Source organism: Microcebus murinus, chromosome 7 (assembly GCF_040939455.1).
Source record: "Microcebus murinus isolate Inina chromosome 7, M.murinus_Inina_mat1.0, whole genome shotgun sequence".
In the NCBI taxonomy this organism is placed as follows: domain Eukaryota; kingdom Metazoa; phylum Chordata; class Mammalia; order Primates; family Cheirogaleidae; genus Microcebus; species Microcebus murinus.
The window spans coordinates 2,427,872-2,452,834 of record NC_134110.1 but is presented as its reverse complement, the minus strand read 5'-3'; the positions used below and the strand labels follow the sequence as shown (position 1 = coordinate 2,452,834).

At 41.4% G+C, this 24,963-nt stretch overlaps 1 protein-coding gene across 5 annotated transcripts in view; it reads left to right on the top strand.

Moving 5' to 3' along the window:
• The window catches only part of EFL1 (elongation factor like GTPase 1), a 123,768-nt gene extending 99,543 nt beyond the window's left edge, over positions 1-24,225 (top strand). For 4 of the 5 annotated variants that reach the window (XM_076004697.1, XM_076004698.1, XM_012751735.3 and 1 more), the window contains 3 exons: positions 1,054-2,036; positions 11,774-11,958; positions 23,913-24,225. In XM_076004697.1, the coding sequence (XP_075860812.1) occupies positions 1,054-2,036; positions 11,774-11,958; positions 23,913-24,101 (1,357 nt within the window). In that variant the 3' untranslated portion in view covers positions 24,102-24,225. The remainder of the gene's footprint in view (positions 1-1,053; positions 2,037-11,773; positions 11,959-23,912) is intronic. The other variant, XM_012751767.3, reaches the window with a different exon arrangement.
• Positions 24,226-24,963: the final 738 nt, after the last annotated feature.

Below are 24,963 nucleotides of genomic sequence, written 5' to 3'. Positions count from 1 at the left end.
GTAGATTACTTTGACAATTTAAATGTGATGTTTTATTTAAACAGATCTCCTAACACAAATTAATTTTTATGTAACTTGTGATAAAAACTACTTAGTATTGTGGTGAATTATTTTTTTAACATGCTGTTTGATTCAGTTTTTCAGTAAGCATAATGACTAAGAACATGGATTCTGAAGCTCTGTGAGCTTATAACTTATTTGGAAGAAAGGCCAGTAGGAAACTAAATAGCATTTGGTAAAAGGGGCTTTCTGAATTTGGTGACAGACTGGAACATACCTATAGTGTCCAGTACAGTAAGTCACTACCCACATGTAGCTGTTTAAACTCAGATTAGTTAAAATCAAAGAAAATCAAAAATTCAGGTCTTCAGTCACACTAGCCACATTTAAAATGCTCAGTAGTTATGTGTGGCTATTTAAATAAAATTAAAAATTCATTTCCTCTGTTGTACTTGTCGCATTTCAAGTGTTCAGTAATCACAGTGAAGACACAGAACATTTTTACTGAATTATTGAAGAGAAAGTTCTTTTGTAAAATGCAGCTATGGACAAACTCCTGGATGGTGCTAAACTAACCTTGCTATGAACCCCATTATCAAAGCCAATACTTTGTGAGGATTTGACTAGTTATCCTGAAGTTCTGTGATTCCGTGTCTATTTAGATTTATAATCATTGGGCTTTTCTTCTCCACACTCTTAGATTGGCAGATGATATTTTAAAGAATTCATATATCAAATCCTATTATTTTCCATGTAAAACATTCTTATCTAAAAACATAGTTTATTTAGTGGTTTCTTTTTCTTGCAAATGGAAAGTAGTGAAATTCCAGTACATGCAAAGATTTCCCTGGAGGTATGTTCCCGTTAGAGGTAATCTTCAGTCTGAAAGGAAGCAGTTTTTGAATTGTGATATAATGCAAATTATAGATCTTTCATAATATAATTCTTATGTTTCTGTGTTTTTGCAGAATCTCCATTGTATAGTATTTCTACATGGGAGCTTTGATTATTTTGATTATAAACTTTTGTTGTTTCTCTTGAATTTATTTGTAGGTTTGCAAAGATTCATATCAGTGTATCTGAACCCATTATTCCATTCAGAGAAACAATCACAAAACCCCCGAAAGTTGACATGGTCAATGAAGAAATAGGCAAACAACAAAAAGTTGCAGTGATACACCAAACAAAAGAAGATCAAAGCAAAGTCCCTGAAGGAGTCCAAGTTGACTCTGATGGGCTGATCACCATGACAACTCCCAATAAACTTGCCATGCTTAGTGTTCGAGCCATGCCCCTTCCAGAAGAAGTCACTCAGATTTTGGAAGAAAATAGTGATTTGATCCGTTCTATGGAACAGTTGACATCCTCTTTGAATGAGGGTAAAGATACTCAGATGATTAATCAGAAAACTCAAGAGAAAATCTTGGAATTCAAAGGAAAACTAGAGCACCACCTAACAGGGAGAAAATGGAGGAACACTGTTGACCAAATCTGGTCATTTGGCCCAAGAAAATGTGGACCCAACATACTAGTCAATAAAAGTGAAGATTTTCAGAACTCAGTATGGCCAGGCCCAGCTGGCAAAGCTTCAAAAGAAGCAAGTAGATACCGAGATTTGGGCAATAGCATCGTGAGTGGCTTCCAGCTGGCAACCCTTTCTGGCCCCATGTGTGAGGAGCCTCTCATGGGCGTCTGTTTTGTTCTGGAAAAATGGGACCTAAGTAAATTTGAGGAACAAGAAACAAGTGATAAACAGAATCAAGAGCAAAGTGATCTGGTGAAAGGGGGACAGGGAGAAGTTAAAACCTATTCTGGTAGAGATGAAAACCAAGAGCAGCAAGATGACTGCCCAGAGCCCTTTGAGAAGAGAACAGCCCAGAAAGGGGACTCTCCACTCACGGACTGCTATGGGCCTTTCTCGGGACAGCTCATTGCCACCATGAAAGAAGCGTGTCGCTATGCACTGCAGGTGAAACCTCAGCGTCTGATGGCAGCTATGTACACATGTGACATCATGGCTACGGGTGATGTTCTCGGTAAGGAATGAAAGGTAAAGACAGTGAGGAATGCCCTGAATAGTAGTGAAGTCTCCTAAATCCAAAATCTTAAACTCTTTTATTTTGCAGAAGCTACATCATCATCAAATTTATTAAGGGACTAGGATTTTTGGAAGCCAGTGGCCTTAAGGATTAAAATATGACTATTAAACATCTTTTCTTTTGCAGCAACTAGAATCTTTTCTGTAGTGGAAGTTCTGGTAAATGAGGTTAAAAATGACCATCTATGTTACCATCCAAACCTGTTCATCATTTTTTCTCATGTGAATAAGTGTATCAGTCTGGGTAACCAAAGTTGTTCTGAAGATGGTCAAAGAATAAGACAACATTCTTGTCCTAATAACACAGAAGGGCTTTTGTGAATTCTGGGTTCTTTCCGAAGAAGAAAATTATTTGGGGCATTATTCACTGCTAACCATTATATCAAATCCTGTTCCTGATTGTTCTCTTTTTGGGAGAAGCAGCCTTTATGATCTCAGGAGACATGGAACCCTGGCATTTAGTAGCTCTTTTGACATTCGAATGATGTTACTTTACTGAGACTTACTTTCTTCACCTATGAAAAAGAGGATAATTGTATAAATTGTGCAAATTAAAATGAGAACACAAATTCAGTGCCTAGAACAGTGCCTGGTACACAGTAGTTCTCTTATTCTCTTGAGATCATGGAGCTGTTTCAGTAGTAAAGAGAGTGTAAAGGAGGATTGAGCACTGGGTTAGAAAGTGGACCAAATTACTAGGTTTCCTCTAGCTGTGAGGTCCTTTGAGTCAATATGTGGTTAATTACATGCCTTTTGGTAAGGTTCTTTTGCTGATTAATTCCTGAAAGCAGAAATCTAAGCTTTTTTTCCCCCCAGGAAGAAACTTAGCAAGGGGGATAACCTTACTTGCATCACAGTTAGGTTTCTATGAAACGACCTGAGCATCCATCCACAGCTGGCTTAAACAAAACATAGATCTGCTAACTGCAAGATCACTTAAAGCCAGTGTGTGCTTGTGTATTGAATCTTCAAATATGACATGTAATATATAGTGTTTGTCAACCTTATTTGAATGCAGTATGCCTATTAACATCTCGTAGAATCTATAGATTGGTTTGGAAACACCAATCTAGACTATTCCCAGATGTTATTCATTTTTTATCAAGGACTTTCTTAATTTAAGAAGGCAGAAGTACAGTTAAAATCAGGGAATCTTGATTCCTTCAAATCCTTGAAGAGCTATTCTCCAGTCTTTCATACCCTGACTGATGCTTATCCCACCTCTGTATGAATACTTCTGTTGATGAGCAGCTCACAGCCAGTACCGTGATTAGATGGTGTTTTTTCTGTATTGAGCAAAAAGTCTGTTTCCTGTTAATTTCCAATTATTTGTACCACCATTCATCTTTCTTCCATGTAGTAGCATTTCTACATGTATTTGAGGAGAGCATTAGTTTACTAGTTTTATATCTAGGTGAAGATTCTCCAGATGCTTCAGCTGTTTTTCATGATAAGACTTTTGTCCTCTTTTACCATTCCAATTGCTGTCCTTTGGACATACTTTATTTAGTTAGCGTCCCTCTTAAATAAAGCAACCATATTGAACACAGCACCCCAGCTCAGGTGTCATCCAAACAGTGTATAATCCAGACACACTATCACCTCATACATGAGATCATTCTTTTCATGCAGTTTAGCAATCACATCATTAACTCATGTAGGAAGTCAGGATCAACCCCATTTCTTTTTTAAAAAATAAGTTATATCTTCCCACTCTGTCCCTCAAAAAGCAGAATCCAAGTTTTGGTGATTGACTAGACTGTAGAAATTATGGAGTCTCATGAACTATATTTACATATGAATAAACTGAGTCTTAATTTTTTTAAAGTTATATGATGTAATAAGCATTACAGTAGCAAAGGAAAAAAATTTTAATAGCAAGAAAAAGAAGCCACAACATCACCATCTTAGCACATTGATTTGTTTTCCATTTTGTGTGTGTGTGTGTGTGTGTCTTTACTTGACAAAAAATAAAACTCAGCATGCAGTGAATCAAATATTTTTTTGATGTTAAGGTCCTTTATGTTTATAGCATTCCCTGATTATCAGCTTACCAGTCATATTAGAAAAAAAAATAAGCTTAAGTTAATATGATTTTGTGTTAGAAAGCCCATGTTTTCTCCAAAGATTTACCTATATATGTATAAAAATGTACAAATGCCTATAATTTTTCTTTAAAATTCTTTAGGAAATTAGTACATGGTTTTCTAGTCTGTAGTTTATGGAATCCAGTGTTTTTATCCTCAAAAGTTAAGTCATTATTTACCCTTTACCTATAGTGCCAGACTAATTTCTCAAAAGAACAAATTTATTGAGCATCGTGAGATATAATTCTGATCCCGGAGACTTAACTCATTTAAGAAGTCTAGGTACTTACTCATCGACTTCTCAGCTATCTTGAACTTCAGTGTTCTCGCTCTTATACTTGTTCACTTGCTATAATTTGGTCACCATTCTCTTTACTAAAGAGAATGGAGGTGACACAGGTATGGAGAATCCTGTTTTTTTTGCAGTCGACTATTAACTTTACACTAGTTTCTCCAAGTTGTAGGCATGTCTCCTCATTTTGAAAGTACAGTTTGAGCATCTCAAATCTGAAATGCTCCGAAATTTGAAATTTTTTCAGATTTTGGATTTTCAGATTTGTGATGCTCAACTGGTATGATTCAAATGTTCCAAAATCTGAAAAAATCCAAACACTTCTGGTCCCAGGCATTTCAGATAAAGAATATTCAACCTGTACTGGAAAAGGCCCTTGGCCTTGTCTTAAGCTCTTTCATTTTGGTAGGCTCAGCTCGTCTGGTTTTGAACATCCTGGGCATGCCACTGATCACCCTGAGTTGATATCCCTTCTTCATCCCTTCTTCATCTTCATGTCTTCTTAAAGTAGGAGTTGTGGGAGGAAGGGTCTCTCTTCTTTTTTTCTCTCATTGAGATCATTCATGATTGACTTTTTAGACTCTCTTCTTATTCCCAAAAGGAATTTTATTTCTGGGTCTGTTATCCTAGAACCTATTGTTTTTTGTTTTTTTTCCTTTCTATCTGTGTTTGAAATGATCCTACCCAGACTCTAGGTCCATGTAGGTCTATGCTTGTCCTTTCTGTCAAGATAATTGGAACACGTATTTCCTCCCAAAATAATGGGAACACATATTTCCTCCCCCAAATTGCCATCTCTTCTGCATTATTCATTTCGAGTGGCATTTGTCCTTTGTTTTCTGAGAAGACACATTTTCAGCACGACACGTGAAGCCAGAATCAGCTGTTGGCGTTTATCAGACTGAAGTTCCCAGCAAACTGTTGAGTCACCCTGTTGAGTCACCCCTCTCTATCCATTTTCTCATTTCTATTAGGAAATAACCACCTGGACACTGCATGTGACCAGGCCGCCCCAGGATAATGACTTAAAATATCATTTGTCATTTGCCCCTTTTATCTTAATTCTGGTACTTCTCACCTGGCCCTCAGACTGGGCTCTGCCACTTTCCAGGAAGAGATGCATATTTTAACCTTGGGTTATTTGCCTTCTCTCTCTGGAGCAAAGTATCTCTTTGCCTTGCCTTATGCAGGTACAAATCCCACATGCGAGACCTACTGCCCCTGTGAAGCCGCGTTTATTTGCCTGCATGTGGCGGTGTGTGACCAGGGGTTGGTTAGTGTGCTGCCTCTGTACCGCTGTGGCTGGCCAGCTTCCTTGATGCATTTCTCTGACACCAACTGGCTCCCACACCCACTGCCTTACAGAGAACCTGTTTAGATTTGATCTGAAATCTCCCCTCTGAGGCTTGTTTCCTCATTGCTTTTGAGGGGCTCTTTTATATCAATAGCTAATCTCTAGTGTCCAAGGTCTAGCAATTTAAGTCAGTTGTTGACTTGTGTTTTCCTTTTTCTTTCTAAATCAAGCCCTTCAATTTGAAAGAGAAATGAAAAGAACTTCTATGTTCCTGAAGCCTTTTACTTCCTGTCTGGATATTTAGAGATCTTCCAAGAAGACTTCAGACTTTGCTGACTGTTACTTTAATTCTCGAAGAATCGGCACAAGTTGATTTCAGGTCTTTTTTATTTAGTAAAATGAGTTTCCTTAGTCTTTTTTTAAAACTTAGTTTTTACTACACAGATTGTTATAACAAGAAATTCTTCTATAAATGGGTAGAATTGCATATGGTTAAAGTGGAAATTTTGTAGGAAAATAATCATCTCAAAATCATTTTATCTGGGGAAATAATCCCAAGAAAATGCCCTTCTCTTAAAATCCACTTTTCTAAAAGTGTGGTTCTATTATCATTTTTTGCCTATGAAATTTCCCTTTAATGAGCTTGACTATACATCAGAAATGCTGTGAGTTTTTGCTTATTGAATTGTCTCTTTTTATTTCTTCTAATCTGTTAGTCTCTTTCATGTTTGCTCTTCATCATTTTTTTATCTTTGGCAGTAACCTCACATTTAAAAAATACCTCTTTTTTTATTAGATAGTACAAATTACAGTTTTAATCATAGCTATGATTACTATAGTTCTTCCTTTTATTTTTACATGTAGGAATAAATGCCAGCATTGTTAGAATGTATGTACTTTGACATATCAAAAACATTTCTTAACAAGTATCACTATTCACTTTTCAAACCTTTTCTTAATTTTTACACGTGGGTTCTTTTTACGTTTCATCAGCATTTCATAATTCAATTCAATGAAGATTTAACGGACTGCATATGCCAATAGTGTGTGAAACATGATTCCTGCTTTAAGAGATGACTTAAGGTGACAAAGCTTAATTATGTAAAACAATTAGAAGGTAAAATACAGTTGAATTTATCACACAAACATGGTTTTCTAGTGAAATTTCATGAGAAATAGGGATTAGCAAAATTTGAAACAGAGTAGGTCTCTTGAAAGTGACAATACTTTGAAATGGGCTTTGATAAATGGAATAATTTTGAGTTCAGCAATTTAGTATTAAATTGGATTTCTTTGTACCACATCACACTGAAGACGACTACTGAGCTTAAAGCAAACTTACTTCAAGTTGGTTTTATGGAAACTGCCGTTCAGCATTATCTCTCGAATGCCGGATACTTGGTTGGTTGAACCCAGTGTAGAACCTCGCATTTACTCACGCTGTGTCCTGTTAAATCTGAGTCCCAACCAGGTACTGTGGCGCATCCCTGTAGTCCCAGCTACTCGGGAGGCTGAGAGGGAAAGATCGCTTGAGCTCAGGACTTCAAGTCCAGCCTGCATGACATTGCAAGACCCTGTGTTTAAAGAAAAACAAACAAACAAACTGGGATCCTTACCTAGTTATCCTGACCCTCAAATTATTTATTGCTTGCCAGCTTCATGTCAACTTTGAATTTGATTGTCATGCCTTCTGAATCTTTAAGTCATGGATATGACACAAAGCTGTGAGCAGAGCCACTAAGGACCTCCTCCCAGGGTGGGGCCAACTTGTTAACTTCAATTTCCTATAAACCTGTGGCTGAAATAATTTATATAGTAGCAACCAGCCCACATTCCTCATTATGTCCACAGCATGTTTTATCTCCTGTTTGAAGCCCATCTGTCTCCTGTCAACCACATTTGCTTGATTTAGCAGTCTTGTATCTCTGTGACAAAAGGAAAAGAGGTTAGTGTGACCTGGTTTATAAGACTAAGAGGTGCCCACCACTTTCTTTGTGTGTGTGTGTTTTTAATTGAAGTTATCCCACATGTATTTTTAACAATAACAGAAATCACAAGTTGAAAGAAAGGTCTTCCTCTTCAGAAATCAGCCTTTCATTTTCTGTTTTCTTTTATAATCCTTGCCTATAATATGATGTTTTGGATAGCTGTAGCCTTATGGTAGAAGTAATTTAATATTTTTGCCTTTTAGGTTTATTATTTATTTTATAAGTATGTGTTCATTTGGCCACTTAGTATTCATAATTTTCATTCTAACCTCTGTATAGTGTCCTGTCAATTTGATGTGCTGTTATTTGTTTAACCAACATCCCCAAATTGCAAATTCGCATTGTTTCCTCTTTGTTTATTATTAGAGAAAACATTGCTGTGGACAGCTGCTTCCTGTCCTAATTTCTGAAAAAAAGACATCAGTATATCTTTAATTGCCCAACTTCCAGCTTTAAAAAGACTGTAGAATCTATAGGTTTAATCTTGCTACCTATTACAGAAGAAGAAAATGTATATCCAAGAATCTGTTATGCCATAAAAGAACAGATACAGCTCAATGGAGCCCAAATGGTAAAGAGATTTTTTTTATCTTGCAGTATCAGAGAAACCTTCAGGTAGCAAGTTGTTTCTAGATGGGCCTTGAATGATGAAAGTATTTGAATATAGAGTTGGACTGAGAGTATTCTAGGTTGAAGACACTGTGAGCTCAGAGTTGGAAAAACCTTAAATGTGTATTGCGGGCAATGAATGGTTTACCTTGGCTTTAAAGCCTCAGTCCCAAACCTTTTTGGCACCAAGGACCAGTTTCATGGAAAACAGTTTTTCCACAGACAGGCTTGGAGGGAGAACAGAGCTCTGGTCCCTAACAGGCCCCAGGGCTTGGGGACCACAGGTTTAGAGCGCCGGTCCTGTGCTCTGGCATCACAGGAACAGAAGTGGTAGAGGAGTGAGGTGGCTGGTCTAAGAGGGTCTTGAATACAGGCTGAGATATTTATAATGTAGTCCTTAAGAGTGTAGCCCTGTCAAAATTGTTTCAACTGAGTAATCTTTTTGTTGCTGGTTTTTCCTGATAAGTTCCTCTTCCTCGTTGCCTTTCATGCAGAAGAGCATTTGGATCTTTCTTGAAGTGAGTGAAGAAAAAAATGACCAAGATAAGATGGAACAGATATCCAGTGGAAGGGATGTCGAAGTATTTGCAGTCAGGACCACATGATCAGAAATTCTCATTGATACGGCTACATTAGTTTCTCCGTTTTAGGGGTCCCTGAATGCATCCAGGCATTGGACACACCTGTCATGAGAGCCAAGTGTATTTGGAAGGCTTTATGATAGCATTTTCCTTTGTTTGGTGGTCCTTCACTATGCCCCAGTTGTAAGATATAGTTTTAGTGGAACAGAAATTGAATGGATCCAAATTGCATAATTAAGTACATTCAGTTTCAGCTATAATTATCGGTCCGAGCCTGTTGGCAGGACCCATGCAGGGGAGGGGCTGCTGGTGCTGCAGTGGCAGTGTGGTGGTTTGTCCCTGCTGGCCCTCTACTCATGGTCTGTCTGCCCCACTTTCCTCATTCCTTTTTACCCCTCTTGTTATGTGTTCACTTCCATAGACCACCTTAAAACTTCTAGAATGAAGTAGTGAAGATTACTTGTTCACACATACTAGTTATTATGGTAAGATTTTTTCCCCCTGTGTATCTCAGGCAAATAATATATAGCCTAAAGGGGGTCTCTAATGAAGGTAATAGTTGTTCTGTTCTTGTCAGACTGTACCTGAAGTTTTGTTTTGTCATTTCTGGGCCACATACCAAGAGAAGTAGAAATAAATCATAGTAGTCAAGTAGGAAAGTGGCCAGGGTAGACCAGGAAATGCAGATCCTGTCACAAAGAGGTTGTCCTGGAAAAGAGAAGGCAAAGTAGTTGTCTTCAGATAAGTTAAAGGAGAGGGATTAAACTTGTGCCATATGATAAAAACTAGGACTGATGGTTAGAAACTTCAGGGGAACACATTTGGGGCTTGGGAACTGTCTCATTGCCAGCAGCTGTCCAAACATAGAATGGGCGGCCCTGGGAGGACCTGAGTTTTAGAAGATACGAGCAGAATTCAAACAAATTACCATGGTAGAACGTGGTGATTCTAAGATGGGAGAGAGTTGGTAGAGAAGGTATTCACCAGTAGCTTCAAATAGCACAGAGAAGTCATGGAGAATGAGAATTGAGAAAATCTTATGGCCCATCAGAATTGTTAGGGGTTTTTTTGTCCTTAAAGCCTTATAACACGAAGAAAGGGGTTTCTACCACTTGTTTTCCTTTATCCTTCCTGATAACCACCACCAGGGGGAAATGTGAATCAGAAAAATTTAGGAGTCAGACCACTTTGCTTTGTGTCCTCAGTTTCTAGTTTAAAAAGTAAGTACATACAGATGTGTGGGTAGATATACACCAGACTTAGTACCTTCTCACTGAGGAGAGAACGGGCCAGGACTCCATGTGGTGTTTATAGGTTATTGTAGCTCTGCTTACCTACCATGTTTCCCCAAAAATAAGACCTACCCATAAAATAAACCCTAGCAGGATTTCTAAGCATTTGCGCCGTAGAAGCCCTACCCCAAAAATAAGACCTAGTGACGGGCGTGGCTATGCAACGCATCTGCACAACCCATGCATTTTGTCGCGGAGCAGTAAAGAAGAGCAGCCCTTCTTATCTGCCTCATCGTGACAGCTGCTGTCCCAGAGGTGATGGGAAAGGTGCGGGCAGCCCCACCAACAAGGTCGGCCCCCCTGTCAGGTCCCGGCCGTCCTGTGCGTGGCTTTGAGGGGAAAGTCTCCTCAGTGAAGTGAGGAGCGGGACACTCTAGGTATATTGTGTGTCCCCAGGGGGAAGAAGGAAAGCTGTGGCTGCCATTTTACTATGACAGTGTTCCAGAAGAAGACGACTTAACTATATTTGAATAAATGTAGATTGTTGTACCGTACTTAAAAAAGATAATACATCCCTTGAAAATAAGCCCTAGGGTATCTTCTTGAGGAAAAATAAATATAAGACCCTGTCTTATTTTGGGGGAAACACGGTACAATGTACATTTTTAAGGGTAATATAAGGGTAGATCACTTATGTAATGAAAATTATTTTTTAAGCACTGGGTGGAAGAGGAGGCTTTAGAGAGTATCTGCTAGCTACAGCAAGTTCTGCATGATTGTATGATTTTCAGTTTATCTCTGTTCTTTGCAGGGTCTCTTCTGCTCACTAGTTGAAAAGATACTTTGAGCACCCAGAGACGTTCACACAGGGCACCAGTCAGAGAGGAGCATGTTTCCTCCCGAGTGTAAGGCACTTTACTTCGTGCCTAAAGACAAAGTAAAAATGTCAGCCAAGAGAATTCGGTGCAGTCCTCATGATGTGACACTAGAAATTGTTGCCAGACATTAAAGGTTCCAAACACTATCAGTTTTCAGCAAAATGAAACTCTTAATATTCATGTCACTTAAATGTAATCAGTTTAAGAAAAATATGAGCAAACATTTATATATGTGTGGTTTTAATTTTTAGTATAAAAATGCCATTGTGCCAGTTGTTTACTAGGCCCAAATAGCCTGTGTCATCATAATTATAATTGTCACATTAATCATGTCCCATAATTATTAAAATATTTTAATATTTACAAAGCCCAGTCACACTCATTTCATTGGATTTCAAACCCAAAGACAGCTCATAGGTGAGATTGTGTTGAAAGATGATTGTTGTACAAGTCTCCTGATTCTCATGCTGTGTTGTGGGGATTGTCTGTGGGTAATGCAGTTTGTTATCTTTTGTTTCTAATTTTTCTGTAATTATCATGCTTTATTTTTTAAACAGACATTTAAATTTTCCATGCTTTTGCAAACCAAAATTATTGAGAACAAATTTATTCATTAGTGGATATTATTGTTACAGAGTATGTAAGTAATCATGTCTTTGTGTGGTTCAAGCCATGTGACTGGTCAGTGCATTTAGAAGATGTATGGCTTTGCAGGTCGAGTCTATGCTGTCTTGTCAAAGAGGGAAGGTCGAGTGCTTCAAGAAGAAATGAAAGAAGGGACAGACATGTTCATCATCAAGGCTGTGCTGCCTGTTGCTGAAAGCTTTGGTTTTGCCGATGAAATCAGGAAGAGGACGAGCGGCCTGGCCAGCCCACAGTTGGTGTTCAGCCACTGGGAGGTAAAAGTCCAAGTTTCCATCCCTCCTCCTCCTCTGTGAACATGCTTCCTACAGAACTGGCCACAAGCAGCAAATAAAATTGATCATGCTGTCCACCTTCCTGTGGCCCAGCTCAGCCAAATGGATGGGAGAAAGCATATGACTTTTTTCATTCAGATTGAATGATCCTGAAATCATATGTGGCTTATAATACACACACACACATATACACACATACACAAACACACTCTCTCACACTAGTTCTTTTTATTTTGTGTAAAGTTTAAGATGCAGGAAACTTAATCCTTTTTTTTCCCCTCTAAATATATATTGTAGATTTTTAAAGGAAATTTACAGGCCTTTTGAAAGTGAAATTTCAAGGACCTCCTCTTCTGGGGAAAAAAATACCCACAGCATTTGGAGGGGAGCAGTTACGCTTCTTGAGAGGCGTAGCTTTAAGTTATTATGTATTATATATTTTTCAGTTACCATTATGGAAATTCAAGGTTTTGGTGGCTTTCAGGTGTTGGAGAGTGAGAATGAAATGAAATGGCTCATCAGAACACTTCACTGTCGGTGTGGGTAAACATAGGTGAGAAGGCAAACCTTATCTGTAATCAAAAAGGACAACCTAACAGATGCACATTTGTGAACACTTTGAGGAAGATGGTGAACACTTAAATTTTTAAGTCCTTCAAGGTAGAGGGTAAAATAGAAACAGGAGGTAAAGGTGAGGTCAGGCCAGCCTTTCTGAACAAATCCTTAAAGGAAAAGTAGATGTTAACCAGATAAAAAGGACATCCAGTTAGAGGATGCCACATGAGAGAACGTGGTGAGAAATGTTTCAAGAAAAAGCCTAAGGTCAGGAATAGAATTTTTAAACTAAAGGATCTAAGTGGAAAGGTTTTTTTCAAGAAAGTAGTTTTTGTTGTCACCGTTTACAGGGAATCTAAATACCTTCACATTTTTCACTTTTACCATGGAGATTTGTAGTTTAGTGGAAGAAGCATTGACTTTGGAGTCAGATAGTCCTAGTTTCAAATAGTGATTCTGCCACTTACTTGGACAGATTGTGGAACCACCTGTGCATTTTCAGCCTTGAGAGAAGGTGTGTCAAATATGTGACTCGTGCCTGACGTTGTGCCTGACCAGCACTGGCTGGTGTGGAGATTGTTTCCTGTTTATGGTTCTCTGAGTGTCCACCATGTTCGCTCTGGCCTGCTCCCAGTACTGTGGTGCTGCACTGGGCTTCACAAAAGCAATCCAGGGTTTTTTGCTTCAGTTCTGTTTCAGCAAAACTCACGGGTTAGGTCCGATGCTGTTCTTATTTCTCTCACTTTCTCTAGCCGGATGGGTCCCTTCCTCTAGAACGCTTTAAATGAAGAATTTAAATGTAGATGATAATTGAGAATGAGAATACTTGAGGGAGAACTTTATTTTTAAAATGAAATTTATAATCAGGCGAATCAATGAAGCAAAAAAGGGTAACACTGTAGAAAAACTGACTTTGGACAGGGCATATTTGATTTTAATTCAGCAAATTCATATTGTCTAAATTGGTGCAAGTGAAGTTGCTAGTCCAAAGCACTCAACTGTGCCTGCTTTTCCTCAAAAAAAAAAAAAAAAAAAGTGTGCATTCTTTATGCTTGATAGAACCAAGGTTAATGCTCTGATTTAGGTCTTTTTTTTACTTTTTGGTCAGTATAGACTCTTCATTTTAATAGTTATTTACTATGATTTTTTTCTTGAATTTTGCATCTTTGTCTAAAAACTAAATGATGTTTTGATGGTTTTATCGGCTTATAACATCTAAATAGATATTGCTGCATTTCATTATGTAGGAAACATTAGCTTCAGAACATTTAAGTTATTTGTTAATCTTCAAGCTTATAAGTAGTTATTTCTCATTTATCCCAAATTCTAGCTTTTTAGCTTAGATTTTGATTTTTGGTACTTAACCTTTATATAAGAACACAAATCAGTAAGAAATACAAGGGATGGTTCAAAAAGACAACGCCTGAAGACTAGGAACTGTGTCTGTAGTATAAATATATTACTGATGTTTCTAATGATAAACATGGTTACAGAGTCTTCTGTCCCAGGGGTTAGTGACCAGAGGTGTGATTACAGAGCAGTGTGGCTAAATGATATTTAGAACTGGAGAGAGATTTATTCCACATCAACTTCATGACCTTGAGAGGCAGAATACTTTTCTTTATTGGTGCTGCCCTTGCTGAAAACTGCCTTCAGAACTTGCAACTTATGCTTCAGAATATCTTAGAGACAAGTCATCCATCTCTTGAAGATGGCCTTGGTCAACACTTGTGCAGAAAATTGGGTTGCAGTGTGTTTGATCAGAACAGAGAGAGTGTAGGTTAAGTAATCACTGGGATTATCTGTAAATGCAGATGCAAAATAGGCATTCAGAGCTGTTGTAATGGCATCATTATTGGACGAATGAAACATTTAAATTCATATATTCTATTTTTCGTTTTAAAATATCATCATTTTATAGTGTGGATCATAGCTCAGTGCAGCCTCAAACTCCTGGGCTCAAGCAGTCCTCCTCCCTCATCCTCTGAAGTAGCTGGACTACAGTCACATGCCACCATGCCTGACTAATTTTTTTACTTTTTGTAGAGACTGGGTCTCACTGTGTTGCCTAGGCTGATCTTGAACTCCTAGACTCAAGCAATCTTCCCTCCTCACCCTCCCAAAGCACCGGGATTATAGGCATGAGCCACCAGCCCAAGCCATCAGTCTTGTCCTTGAAAGTGATTTTATAAAGTATATCTTTTAAAAAATCTATGAAGTCGCCCCCCCCCCATTTCCTAATTGGCAAATATGTTAATTAGGAAGTAGGGAAGACTAACAAAGGGATCCCAAAGTACATTGGCTCAAATGAGGCAGAGATTATTTCTCTTTCGAGTCTGGGGCGGCCATCCAGGGCTAACACGTGGCTCATTGTGGTGGGAGCCCAGGCTCACTGTGGCTCACTGCCTTTCTCTGCACGTGGCTTCCACTGATCATCCAGAGTAGCTGCGCCACCTCCCACCATCACATCTGCATTCCAGCGGTAAGAATAGGGATGAGGAAAAATAGGGCATGAGTAGGGCATACTTCTTTTCCTCTAAGGATACAAACCAGATCTTGCACACATCACTTCGTCCTCATCCCTTGCCCAGAACCAATCATATAACCACGTCTAACAAGGCCCTTGCTAACAAGGAGCCTGGGATATGTAGTTTTTTAACTAAGTCAGAAGTCAGCAAACTATGGCCCATTACCTGCTTCATTAAATAAAATTTTACTAGAATACAAGCAAACATCCAGTCATTCACGCATTTTCTATAGCTGCTTTCAAGCAGAGTTAAGTAGCTGCAACAGAGCTCATATGGCCCGCAAGTCGAAAATATTTACTATCTGACTCTTTATAGAAAAAGTATGTCCATGTCCCTGAACCTAGCTGGCCTTTAACTCACCTAAAATAGCTCTTAGCAAAGAAAAGGGGAGAATAGATATTTAGGGACTACTAGTATAAAAACAGCAAGGTTTTATCAAATAAGGCAATTTTTGTTACTTGAAAGCCTTGATGGTTTTCAATCTACTTTATCTCATAATTTTTTAAAAGGCTAAAAATTGATCTTATGCACTTAATAGTTTTTTAAAAATATCAGTTTCTGACTTAGCTATAACTTATTAAAAATCAGGCTCTTAAATAATTTTAGAGAAAAATGTCAAGAAAAGTTTTGCTCCAGTTTCGTACCATCCTTCTGTCATATCCTTGCCACCTGTCATGGTCCTATTCCCAAAAGCTTCAAATCTTTGAAAGTCGTGAAAACTACATTATAATTAAATGTCATTGATCTGATATTTCTTGGCTGTCTTGGTTTCCCCCCCATAGTTAGGTTTAGAAATAACACAGTTGTTGAGATCTGCCTTCTCACTCCAAGGCACTTTTTTTCATTTGTATTCCACTACACCATATAATTTACAATCAAGAGCTTTTGAGAGAAAGTGCTTCAAAAAATAGAGAAAATAAAATTACAGGCATTTTTCCATGAAGAAACCTTTGAAGTCAGCAATCTCATAATTTCTCTTTCTATGTTTTACCCTTCTATGAAAAAGAAGCTAATAACAGGCACAGAAGGAAAAATATTACCAACCAGTGCTGTTGTACATATATGTCAGCATAACCTCAAGATTTGCCATTTAATACTGAGATTACCCTGAGGGGTGGGATAAAGTTCATATGGGGTAAGGAAGAGGTAATTACAGTAGCACTGGAGAAGTTTATTTTGGACATGGTGTTCCCACCTGCCAGCCATAATCATAGTGAAAACTGGGCAAAAAAATTAAAATGAAGTGCCCAAAACTTTCCTTCTAGGGTTTTTGTTTTTTTAATGCTTAGGGCAACAGCTTGCACTTGGGTGCCTTCCTGTGGATTAGAAGATGGTGTGCCCTCAGTCTGGTGAGTTGGAAAATACATGTTCACTCTAGGCAGCTGAATTCTGGGTGAGCCAGTGAGAAGAAGGCACCTTTTCTTTCAGTCTAATAGCAGGCCCTCTTTGTGGCCTGGAGGGGCTCTCTGTAGAGCATGGGGGACAACCGTGGTGGGGCTCATCTTTGTTCCACCGAGGAAATTCAAAACTGGCCTCGAGCAGTCAGGTGCTACTCTGCGTCCCCTATTCTTAGGGTGTATTTGGCATGTTGAGGCAAGTGGCTTCAGGATGTGCACACAGGGACCGGAGTGGTGAAGGTGAAAGTAGAGTGCCTGCTTGCATTAGACAGGGGCCACGAGGGCAGCCGAGCACGCAGGGTGTAGTGGTCTGGAGCCAAGTGGCCAAAAGAATCCCCAGAGGGCAGCAAGTGCTCCTGGGGCCTCTAGGAGACAAACTGAGCCAGCCTCAGAAGTCTTAACTCTTCAGTCTTACATTTTTCAAAAAAGACTCTGGTCCTAAATTGGCCAGTCTGAATGTGGTGTCTCTCATCTAGCACTGCATTCATTTCTCTCTATATAATTTGTTGCTTTCTGCTTTAACAGAATTTAAAATTTATTTACCACTACAACTTGGTACTACTAAGAATGTATAGCTTCTTTATGTTCTAAGATGGGTCTGTCTTCCAGCTCTTAGGGGAAGACTCCAGGAACCAGCTAAAGCTGGTGACATCACCTTCCCACAGGATCGGTGGCTTTTGTGGGTGGCTGCTCAGATAAATGTTTAGTTTCCTGACTTTCTTCCCTTTCCCGTCTCTAAGGAGAGGGCTTCTGTGATCTCGTGGTGGGGGAGGGAAGAAGGGAGCGTTACCTCCCCCGGTGCCTTCCGCATCCTCTCTGGGCTTTGCCGTGAGGTGGCTGGTCTGGTCTAGTCCTGTCTGGCCACGAGGGCCAAGTGGTGGTGGTACCCATCCGACTTTAGGAATGTCCAGTACCAACCATTTGCCTCCAACTATAAGATCTCCACACACAGCTGCCTCCTTGCCCTGACCCTGGGCCATTCAGCATCCGTGCACCAGTGCTGGGGACTTCTGGATCAGCAGTCCCACCCCCTGTTCTGACACCTTGTCAGATTTTTCTAAGAGGCTTACAGTCCCTGTCTGCTTGTACAGGAGTTCAGGGACTCAGGAAGAAGGGGAGAGTTGGTTGTTTTTTGGTTTTGTTTTTTTTTTTTTTTAATAATCCGAGCTTTCTGCAATCCAGGCAGGTATGCAGCAGCTTTTTCAGTTAACACACGTTTATCAAGTGTACACTAAGGGCAGCCACCCTCAAAGAAAAATAGTCACTTGTATCTTCCTGGCATCAAGCCACAGCAAAGGCCCAGGGGAAAGTAAAAGGGGGCGTAGGAGCCCTGCGGAGTCCACAGGGAGGCCTCACCTCGCAGGTGAGTCTACACCACGGCCCAGCTGGTCCAGGTGGGGCTCACCCTGAGGATTAAATGAGGGGATATATGAAAGTTCTTAGGAGGATTCTTGTATTTGGAGGTCCTTGGTCAGTCTCGCTGCAAAAGAGTGTGGAGGCCAGGGCTTGGGAAGCTTGTGTGCCTTGCTCAAGGCCACACAGCCAGCCAGAGACGGGCCGAACGTATGGTTAGAGTGACTGGGACAGCTGGGTTCTTTAAAGTCAACTAAGAATTTCTAGTATGTGTGTAACATGGCTAGTGAGTCCAGGCAGCCCTTCCTCCTCAGAAGACCATAGATCTCTGATAGAGGAGTCCTGACTTTGTGGTGTTTGGCTCCCTCATCCCACTTCTTCCTGACTCCTCCTACTATCTCCCTTTTTCTGTTGCTAGCTCATTTATTGATGCTGTTTTGGGTATTTTCTCCCTCGGGAAATGAAAAGTTTGCTAAATTAGACTGCGGAGGAACCCCCAGTACAATATACATTATAATTTAGATATGGCAGGGTCCCAGCAACCTGCCAGTACTTTGCTAACGACACCCTTAGAGATTTTGGTAATCGCTTTGTAGACACATACGCTGATGACATTTGGTTCCTCGTATGCTTTAGCCTGAGGGTGCTGGTTTGTGCTCTCACACGTGGTAGCACTGGGAAGGCTGGGACAGGGTCCCCAGAGGTGACTGTGGAAGCCGAGGGATTCATCTGCGAGGCCACAGACTGCAGCAGCAGCTGCTGTTTTGTGGCTGTTTTTCCAGTCTCCCCAGCCTGATGGTTTCACAGAAAGTACATGGAAGACACCACCTGCTTTCTGGACTTCCCTTTCCATTGACATGTGCTCGCGCTTGTGACCCAAGTCCGAGATTCCTGACGCGGCACTGAGATGGAGAGGGAGGTGCGATGCCTTCCTGCACCCCAGCACGGCTCCCGGCTTCGGCTGATGATCCCATCTAGTCCTCGTGTGGTCATACAAGACTGGGACTTTTAACATTCCACCCTTACAAATGGGAGAACCCAGGCACAGAATGGTTTGAAATAACTTGCCCAGGATTACACAGCTAAGTGAATAGGGAGGTAGCGTCAAACCGGAGCCAGCGCTGTTAGCCCTCTCACCACGTGCGCTGGCCTCGGTGTCTGCCCCCGCCCGCCCCCTCTCTTACACACTGACTCCTGGCTCTTCCCCTCCTTGCATTCGCTTTGCCTTTTCCATTGCACAAGGAGCAAACATCACCACCCTCACCCCCTTCTACCAGCAAAGCAGAACAGCCAACTCCTTAAGCAGTTTGTGTTTCTGACAAAGGTTGAGAATTTTACTTCCTCCTCCCCACAGTTGACCCAAAGTTATAACTTGTGGATGGGTGGCTTTTTAAAGAATTGGGATAATTTTATTCACAGGAAGTTATCAAGAAACATGTACAGGGAGGCCCTATGTCCCCTTCAGCCGTTCTCCCCAGCATTAGCATCTCTTGTAACTGTACTACGGTACCAAGCAGGACACTGACACTTTTAGAACCACAGAGCTTATTCACATTTCAGCGGTCATGGTACATGCACTGGACTTAGCTAGTACCATTGGGCGGTTTATGTTTGGATAAATCCAGTCTTCATTGGCAGAATGCTGTCGTGGAAAGAGGGCAGGCTTTGAGCCAAAACTGGGATGTGCCAGGCGCTCTGCTGCATGACTTTCATGTAATACCTTCCTTCATCCTCCCCGCAGTCCTGAGGAGTGTTTTCAGCTGCAGGGACCATAATGCCATACCAGTGGTTGCTGAAGCAGTTACGGCTGGTGCAGTGGTTCAGTGACACTGACAAAAATCCAGGCTGTCTTCTGCCATGCATATTCATGCATATATGTGCACACATGTATCTGGGGAGTTCTATAAAATTTTATCATGTGTGTAGTTTTATGTAACTAGCACAGTCAATGTACAGAATTATTCCATCACCATGAGGGTCCCTTGTGCTCCCCCTTCATAGCTATCCCTACCCCTCACCCTAGATGGGTGGCTTTTGAATGGCAGCCACCTGCCCTCCTCCTGCCCAGGCCCGGACCCCGAGCCTGCACTGACTCAGCCTGGCTAGTATGGTGGTGCTGTTCTGACATTCTCTGCCGATGAGGGGTCTGGCATGAGGGGCTGGTGAATCAATTGAGTCTCTGGGGACCTGCATGCCCACAAAATTGCAGCCTGCTCCCTCTGACTCAGAAGAACCCCCCTGAGATTGGCAAGTCCATGGAACTGGGCTTCCTCCCTGCTCCTCATTCTAGCTGCAGTGTCTTGGTCTGAATTTCATCCAGTCACCCTTTGCTGCTCCACTCACCGCAAGGGCTAGACCATGTCCCCTTTCCTGCCCCTTTCCCCCCAGCCTCCAGCTGGGGCCTCGCTTCAAGACACTCCTTCTGTAGACTTGCTGTCACCTCTCTCTGCTGGTGACATCTGTGTGTTTTGCTGGCTGTTCTCACTTCTTACAGACGGCGCTTCCCTTCGGGGGTTATTTTCTTTTTGCTAAAAGGATATTTCTCAGTTCTTCTGTTGAGGATCTGTGAGTAGTATGTTTTTAGCCTGTGTTTAACAAAGCCTTTTTTGGTTCACTGATGATGGTTTATTTAACTAGATAAAAACTCCCAGGCTCACACCTGGGTTCCTTAGCATTCTGAAGCGCTTCCTCCTGTTCTGGCATCTGTTGTTGACGCGCAGCCCGTCATGGGTCTGGTTCTTGTCCTTCTGCAGGTGATCTGGTTTTCCTCTGTGTCCGCCTCAGCACCAGGGCACAGGTGGCTGCTTTGCTCCAGCCTTTGTTGAGGAGCAGGGAGCACGGTCGTGGCTCACACCTCCTGTTCTATGGTGTCTGGTGGTCGGAGGGAGCCTCAGGACGCAGTGCTTACAGGCCTCCAGCGTTTCACACCACCAGGAGGGGTGGGTTATCTTCTTATCTCGCTCAGGACTCACATCCTGTCCTCCTCCTCTGGTTTAGAGCTCCTGTTAGATACATCCGCACATGCTTTATGGCACTGGCTTTCCTTTCATACTTTCTTTTAGCTTTTCCTCTCTCTGCTGTATTCTGGGAAATATCTGCAAGTCTCTTTATAAAAAATAATTCATTGAGGTGAAATTCATATAACATATAATCATTATAACATATAATATATATCATATAATATATATTAATATATGATATATATTATATAATAATATACAATAATGTATAATAATCATATAACATATAATAATCATTTAAAAGTAAACAATTCTGTTGCATTTGACACGTTCACAGTGCCGTGCAATCCCTGCCTCTGAAACATTTCCGTCGCTCTAGAGTAAAACTTCGTGCTCACTAGCAGTTTCTCACCATTCCTGCCTACCCTCCATCCCTTGTAACCACCCATCTGCCCTCTGTCTGTGTGGCTTTGTCTGTTCTGACGTTTCATACATGTGGAACCAGTCATGATGTGTGGCCTTGCGTCTGGATTCACCTAGCGGAATGCCTTGGAGGTGCATCCGCACTGTGGCATGTGTCAGCACGTCACTGCTTGTTATGGCCGTGCGATACCCATGGGGGGGGGGGCACCACGTCTTGCCTGTCCACTTGCCCATTGCTGCACAGTTGGGCTTTCCTGCCTTTTGACTGTTGTGAGTAAAGCTGGTGTGAACTTGCATGTGCCTGTACTTGCTTGAGTCCCTGTCTTCAGTTCTTTTGGATATGTACCTAGGAGTATGGTAATTTTATGTTTGACTTTTAAGGGAGCTCCCAAATTGTTTTCCACAGTGGCTGCACCATTTTACCTTCCCACCAGCAGTGTATGAGACTTCCCAGTTTCTCCACATCCTCACCAACATTTCTTTTTCTTTTTTTTTTACTTGTTTTTATTATAGCCATCCTAGCAGGTATGAAGTGGTACCTCATTATAGTTCAATTTGCATTTCCCTAATGTCACATTAAGCATCTTTTCATTTGCTTAGTGGCCATTGTGTATCTTCTTTGGAGAAATGTCTCTTCAAGCCCTTTGCGAATTTTTTATTGGATTTTGTCTTTTTGTTGAGTTGTAAGAGTTCTTTATATATTTTGGGTATCGAGTTTGTCATTTAGTTCACTTAATATGTCTTCAACACTCTTCTATTAAATCTGCCTACTTAGTTTCTTTGTTATTTTTATGTCTAAATTTTTCTAGGATTTCTAGTTCTTTTTTACAATATCTAATGTTTAATGGATGATATCCATCACCACCACCCCCTTATTTGAGGATTTTTAAATGTACTGATGCTGTCTGTAAGGTTCTTCAGATTACTCTTGTTACCTGTCCCGAGGTGAGTGAGAATCTCCCTCGTGTTGAGTCTGGTGCCGTCTTTTGTGGTATGGATTTCCTCCTGGGCTTTGTGCTCTGTAGTTTGTACTTGGAAGGCCATCTCATGGGAGTTTTCTACTCCACGTTCTGTGTTACGGGGTGGCCTCCCTGGTAGGCATCGCAGAGGCATCGCCCTGTCTGCCCTCCCCAGTGCCACAGTCCCAGCTCGTCCTTTGCGCAGAGCCGTCATCGGTGCAGGTGGCGCAGAACAGCAGAACAGCGCAGAACAGCAGACTGCCTCGTGGTCTGCAGCATTTCTAGCCACAGCCCTGAGCACACGTGGATGTTCCAGCTGCAGAGAAGAGTGAGTGGCTCTGGGCCCCACATGTCTGAGGCGTGTGGCTTTGGGCCCATCCTGAGTGGGCCTGAGGAGCCTGGCCTTCCTGGATGCCATCTGCTTGGCTTCCTGTGGGCTGTGGATGGGGCTTCTGCCTCCACTTACCACTGTGGGCTCCTCTCTCCCTTCCTGGTCCACAAGAATTTTTCTTCTGTTTTGAAGAGTGACTCTGTTAAAATATATTTTTCTTTCATTTTATATTTTGAATTGAAAAGTGTTGGGATTTGTGACCACATAATAACCTTTTCCCCCAATAAATTACAAAATTTAAAAGTAAGACATAAAGTCTTTACAAATAAAGCTGATCTTAGAGAATGTGGTCTTTCTCTGTAGGCAGTCCTAATTCTGAAGTCTAGAATTAGGCTAGATTGGGAAGGGCTTCTGCCAAAGGGCCAAGGTCTGCTTCTGTAAGCATTGTGGAGGAGCAGAGCAGATTGTGTGCTTGCTGCGGACAGCTTGTTTCCAGGAAGAAGGAAAAGAGGGAGGCTGGGCTACCTGTGTCTGTCTCCTCTCCTCACATTTACCAGTCAGATTCCTGTGGGGAAACACGAGTAAGGGAGCAGAGCGGCCAGCAAGTATCAGGCTCCCAGAGCCGTGTCTCCCTGAAGGAAACCATCAGGGGTAGTCCTCCCATCACTAAAAGAGGGACTGCTCAGCATGCACACAGTCCCTGTCCTGGCTTCAGTCCCTCACATGTGGAGCTCAGGAAGGTCCATGTCCAAGTTCACCAGCTCCTTGGACATTGTGACTTGGCTGCTGGCCGTCCAAGCCTCTGCCCAGTCTCGCTTTCAGGTTAACCTTCCTTCTCCAAGCTCTGCCCTCCCCCTTCCTTTCAAAGAATGGCCTCAGAAAAACACTTCCTCAGCAAGCCTTGCACTGGGCTTGTCTTTCCTCACCGTCAAAGCAGCAAACAGGCCTGGCCCAGAGAGAGTAGGAAAGGAGGCTACTCAAGCCTGTCTTTGGCCCAGCTCACTGGGCAGAGGGCACTCCATCTGAATGTTAGAGCCACAGCTCAGAACGATGAATATGCTTGCATGTGTTGGTCTTTGTTGGAGAAAAAAGCAAAATTGACGAAAAGACATTAACACTGAGATACATCTTAGCAAAGAGCGCTTTTAAAAATTACATTAAAAATTAATCTCATTCTTTCCTCAGTGTTATGAAATGGTTCTATAAGCAAAGAATAATACATATGTTAAAAGTTTTGTTGGATCTACTTCCATTTGTTCATATCTCCCATGATTCTTCATTTTTGTTTATTACTATTCCTAGCAAGTACTACTCTTCATTGCCTAAATTCTTCATTAGCTAAGACTATATAAATTGGGGCGCTCAGTGCATGCGGTGTGAAGTTAAAATACACTTGCCTAACCTCCTGCTCTTTCACCTTCTCTTGCAAGATTATTCCCAGCGACCCCTTCTGGGTGCCGACCACTGAGGAGGAGTACCTGCACTTTGGGGAAAAGGCCGACTGCGAGAACCAGGCCCGGAAGTACATGAACGCTGTGCGAAAGCGGAAGGGTCTTTATGTGGAAGAAAAGATCGTGGAGCATGCAGAAAAGCAAAGAACACTCAGCAAAAATAAGTAGCTGCTATTGGTGGATTCTTTTCTCTGTGATGAATTAAAAAGTATCATCAGGTTTTAATACTGGGAAAATTTCTTTTTGCTGCGTTACCTCTGTGCATTCACTTTAAATAAACTTGATCCGTATATATATATTTTTTTTTAATTTTTTTTTTTTGACACAGAGTCTCACTCTATTGCCTGGATTAGAGTACAGTTCACTCTGCTGTACTCACTGCAGCCACAGACTCCTGGGCTTGGCCAATCTGCCTGCCTCAGCCTGCCCAGTGGCTAGAACTACAGGTGAATGCCACCATGCCCTGCCCTGCTAATTTTTAAAAACTTTTTGTAGAGGCAGGGTCTTGCTGTGTTGCTTAAGCTGATCTCAAACTCCTGGCCACTAGTGATCCTCCCACCTCAGCCTCCCAAAGTGCTAGCTTAATAGGCATGAGCCACCATGCCTGGCCCCATAGAAACGTTTTGGAAGAGGATGTTAGAGAATACATTTTCAAAGTGCTTTTTTAATTGGTTTTGGATCAAGAGAAGAAGTTATCGTAAATATTGCAATGGTGATTTATTACTGCCCTGAGTATAACCCCGCAGTAGTAAGATGTGTGGTCACAGTGACCATTTGGTGCTGGGGACGTGATCCCCCTTCTGTGCTGAGCAGCTGCAAATGGACTCATGCTTTATCTGCCTGTCATCACAGTGTCTGTCTCCACACAGAAATCATGTCTGAATTTCTGATTGGAAACATTTCATATTTAATCACTGAATCACCGTATTTAATATCATTTGGAAAGACCACATATTTGAGAGAGCAGCTGCTTTTTAGTTAGTTAAACCAACTCACTTTACAGCTGATCGATCTTACGGTGTTGTACAAC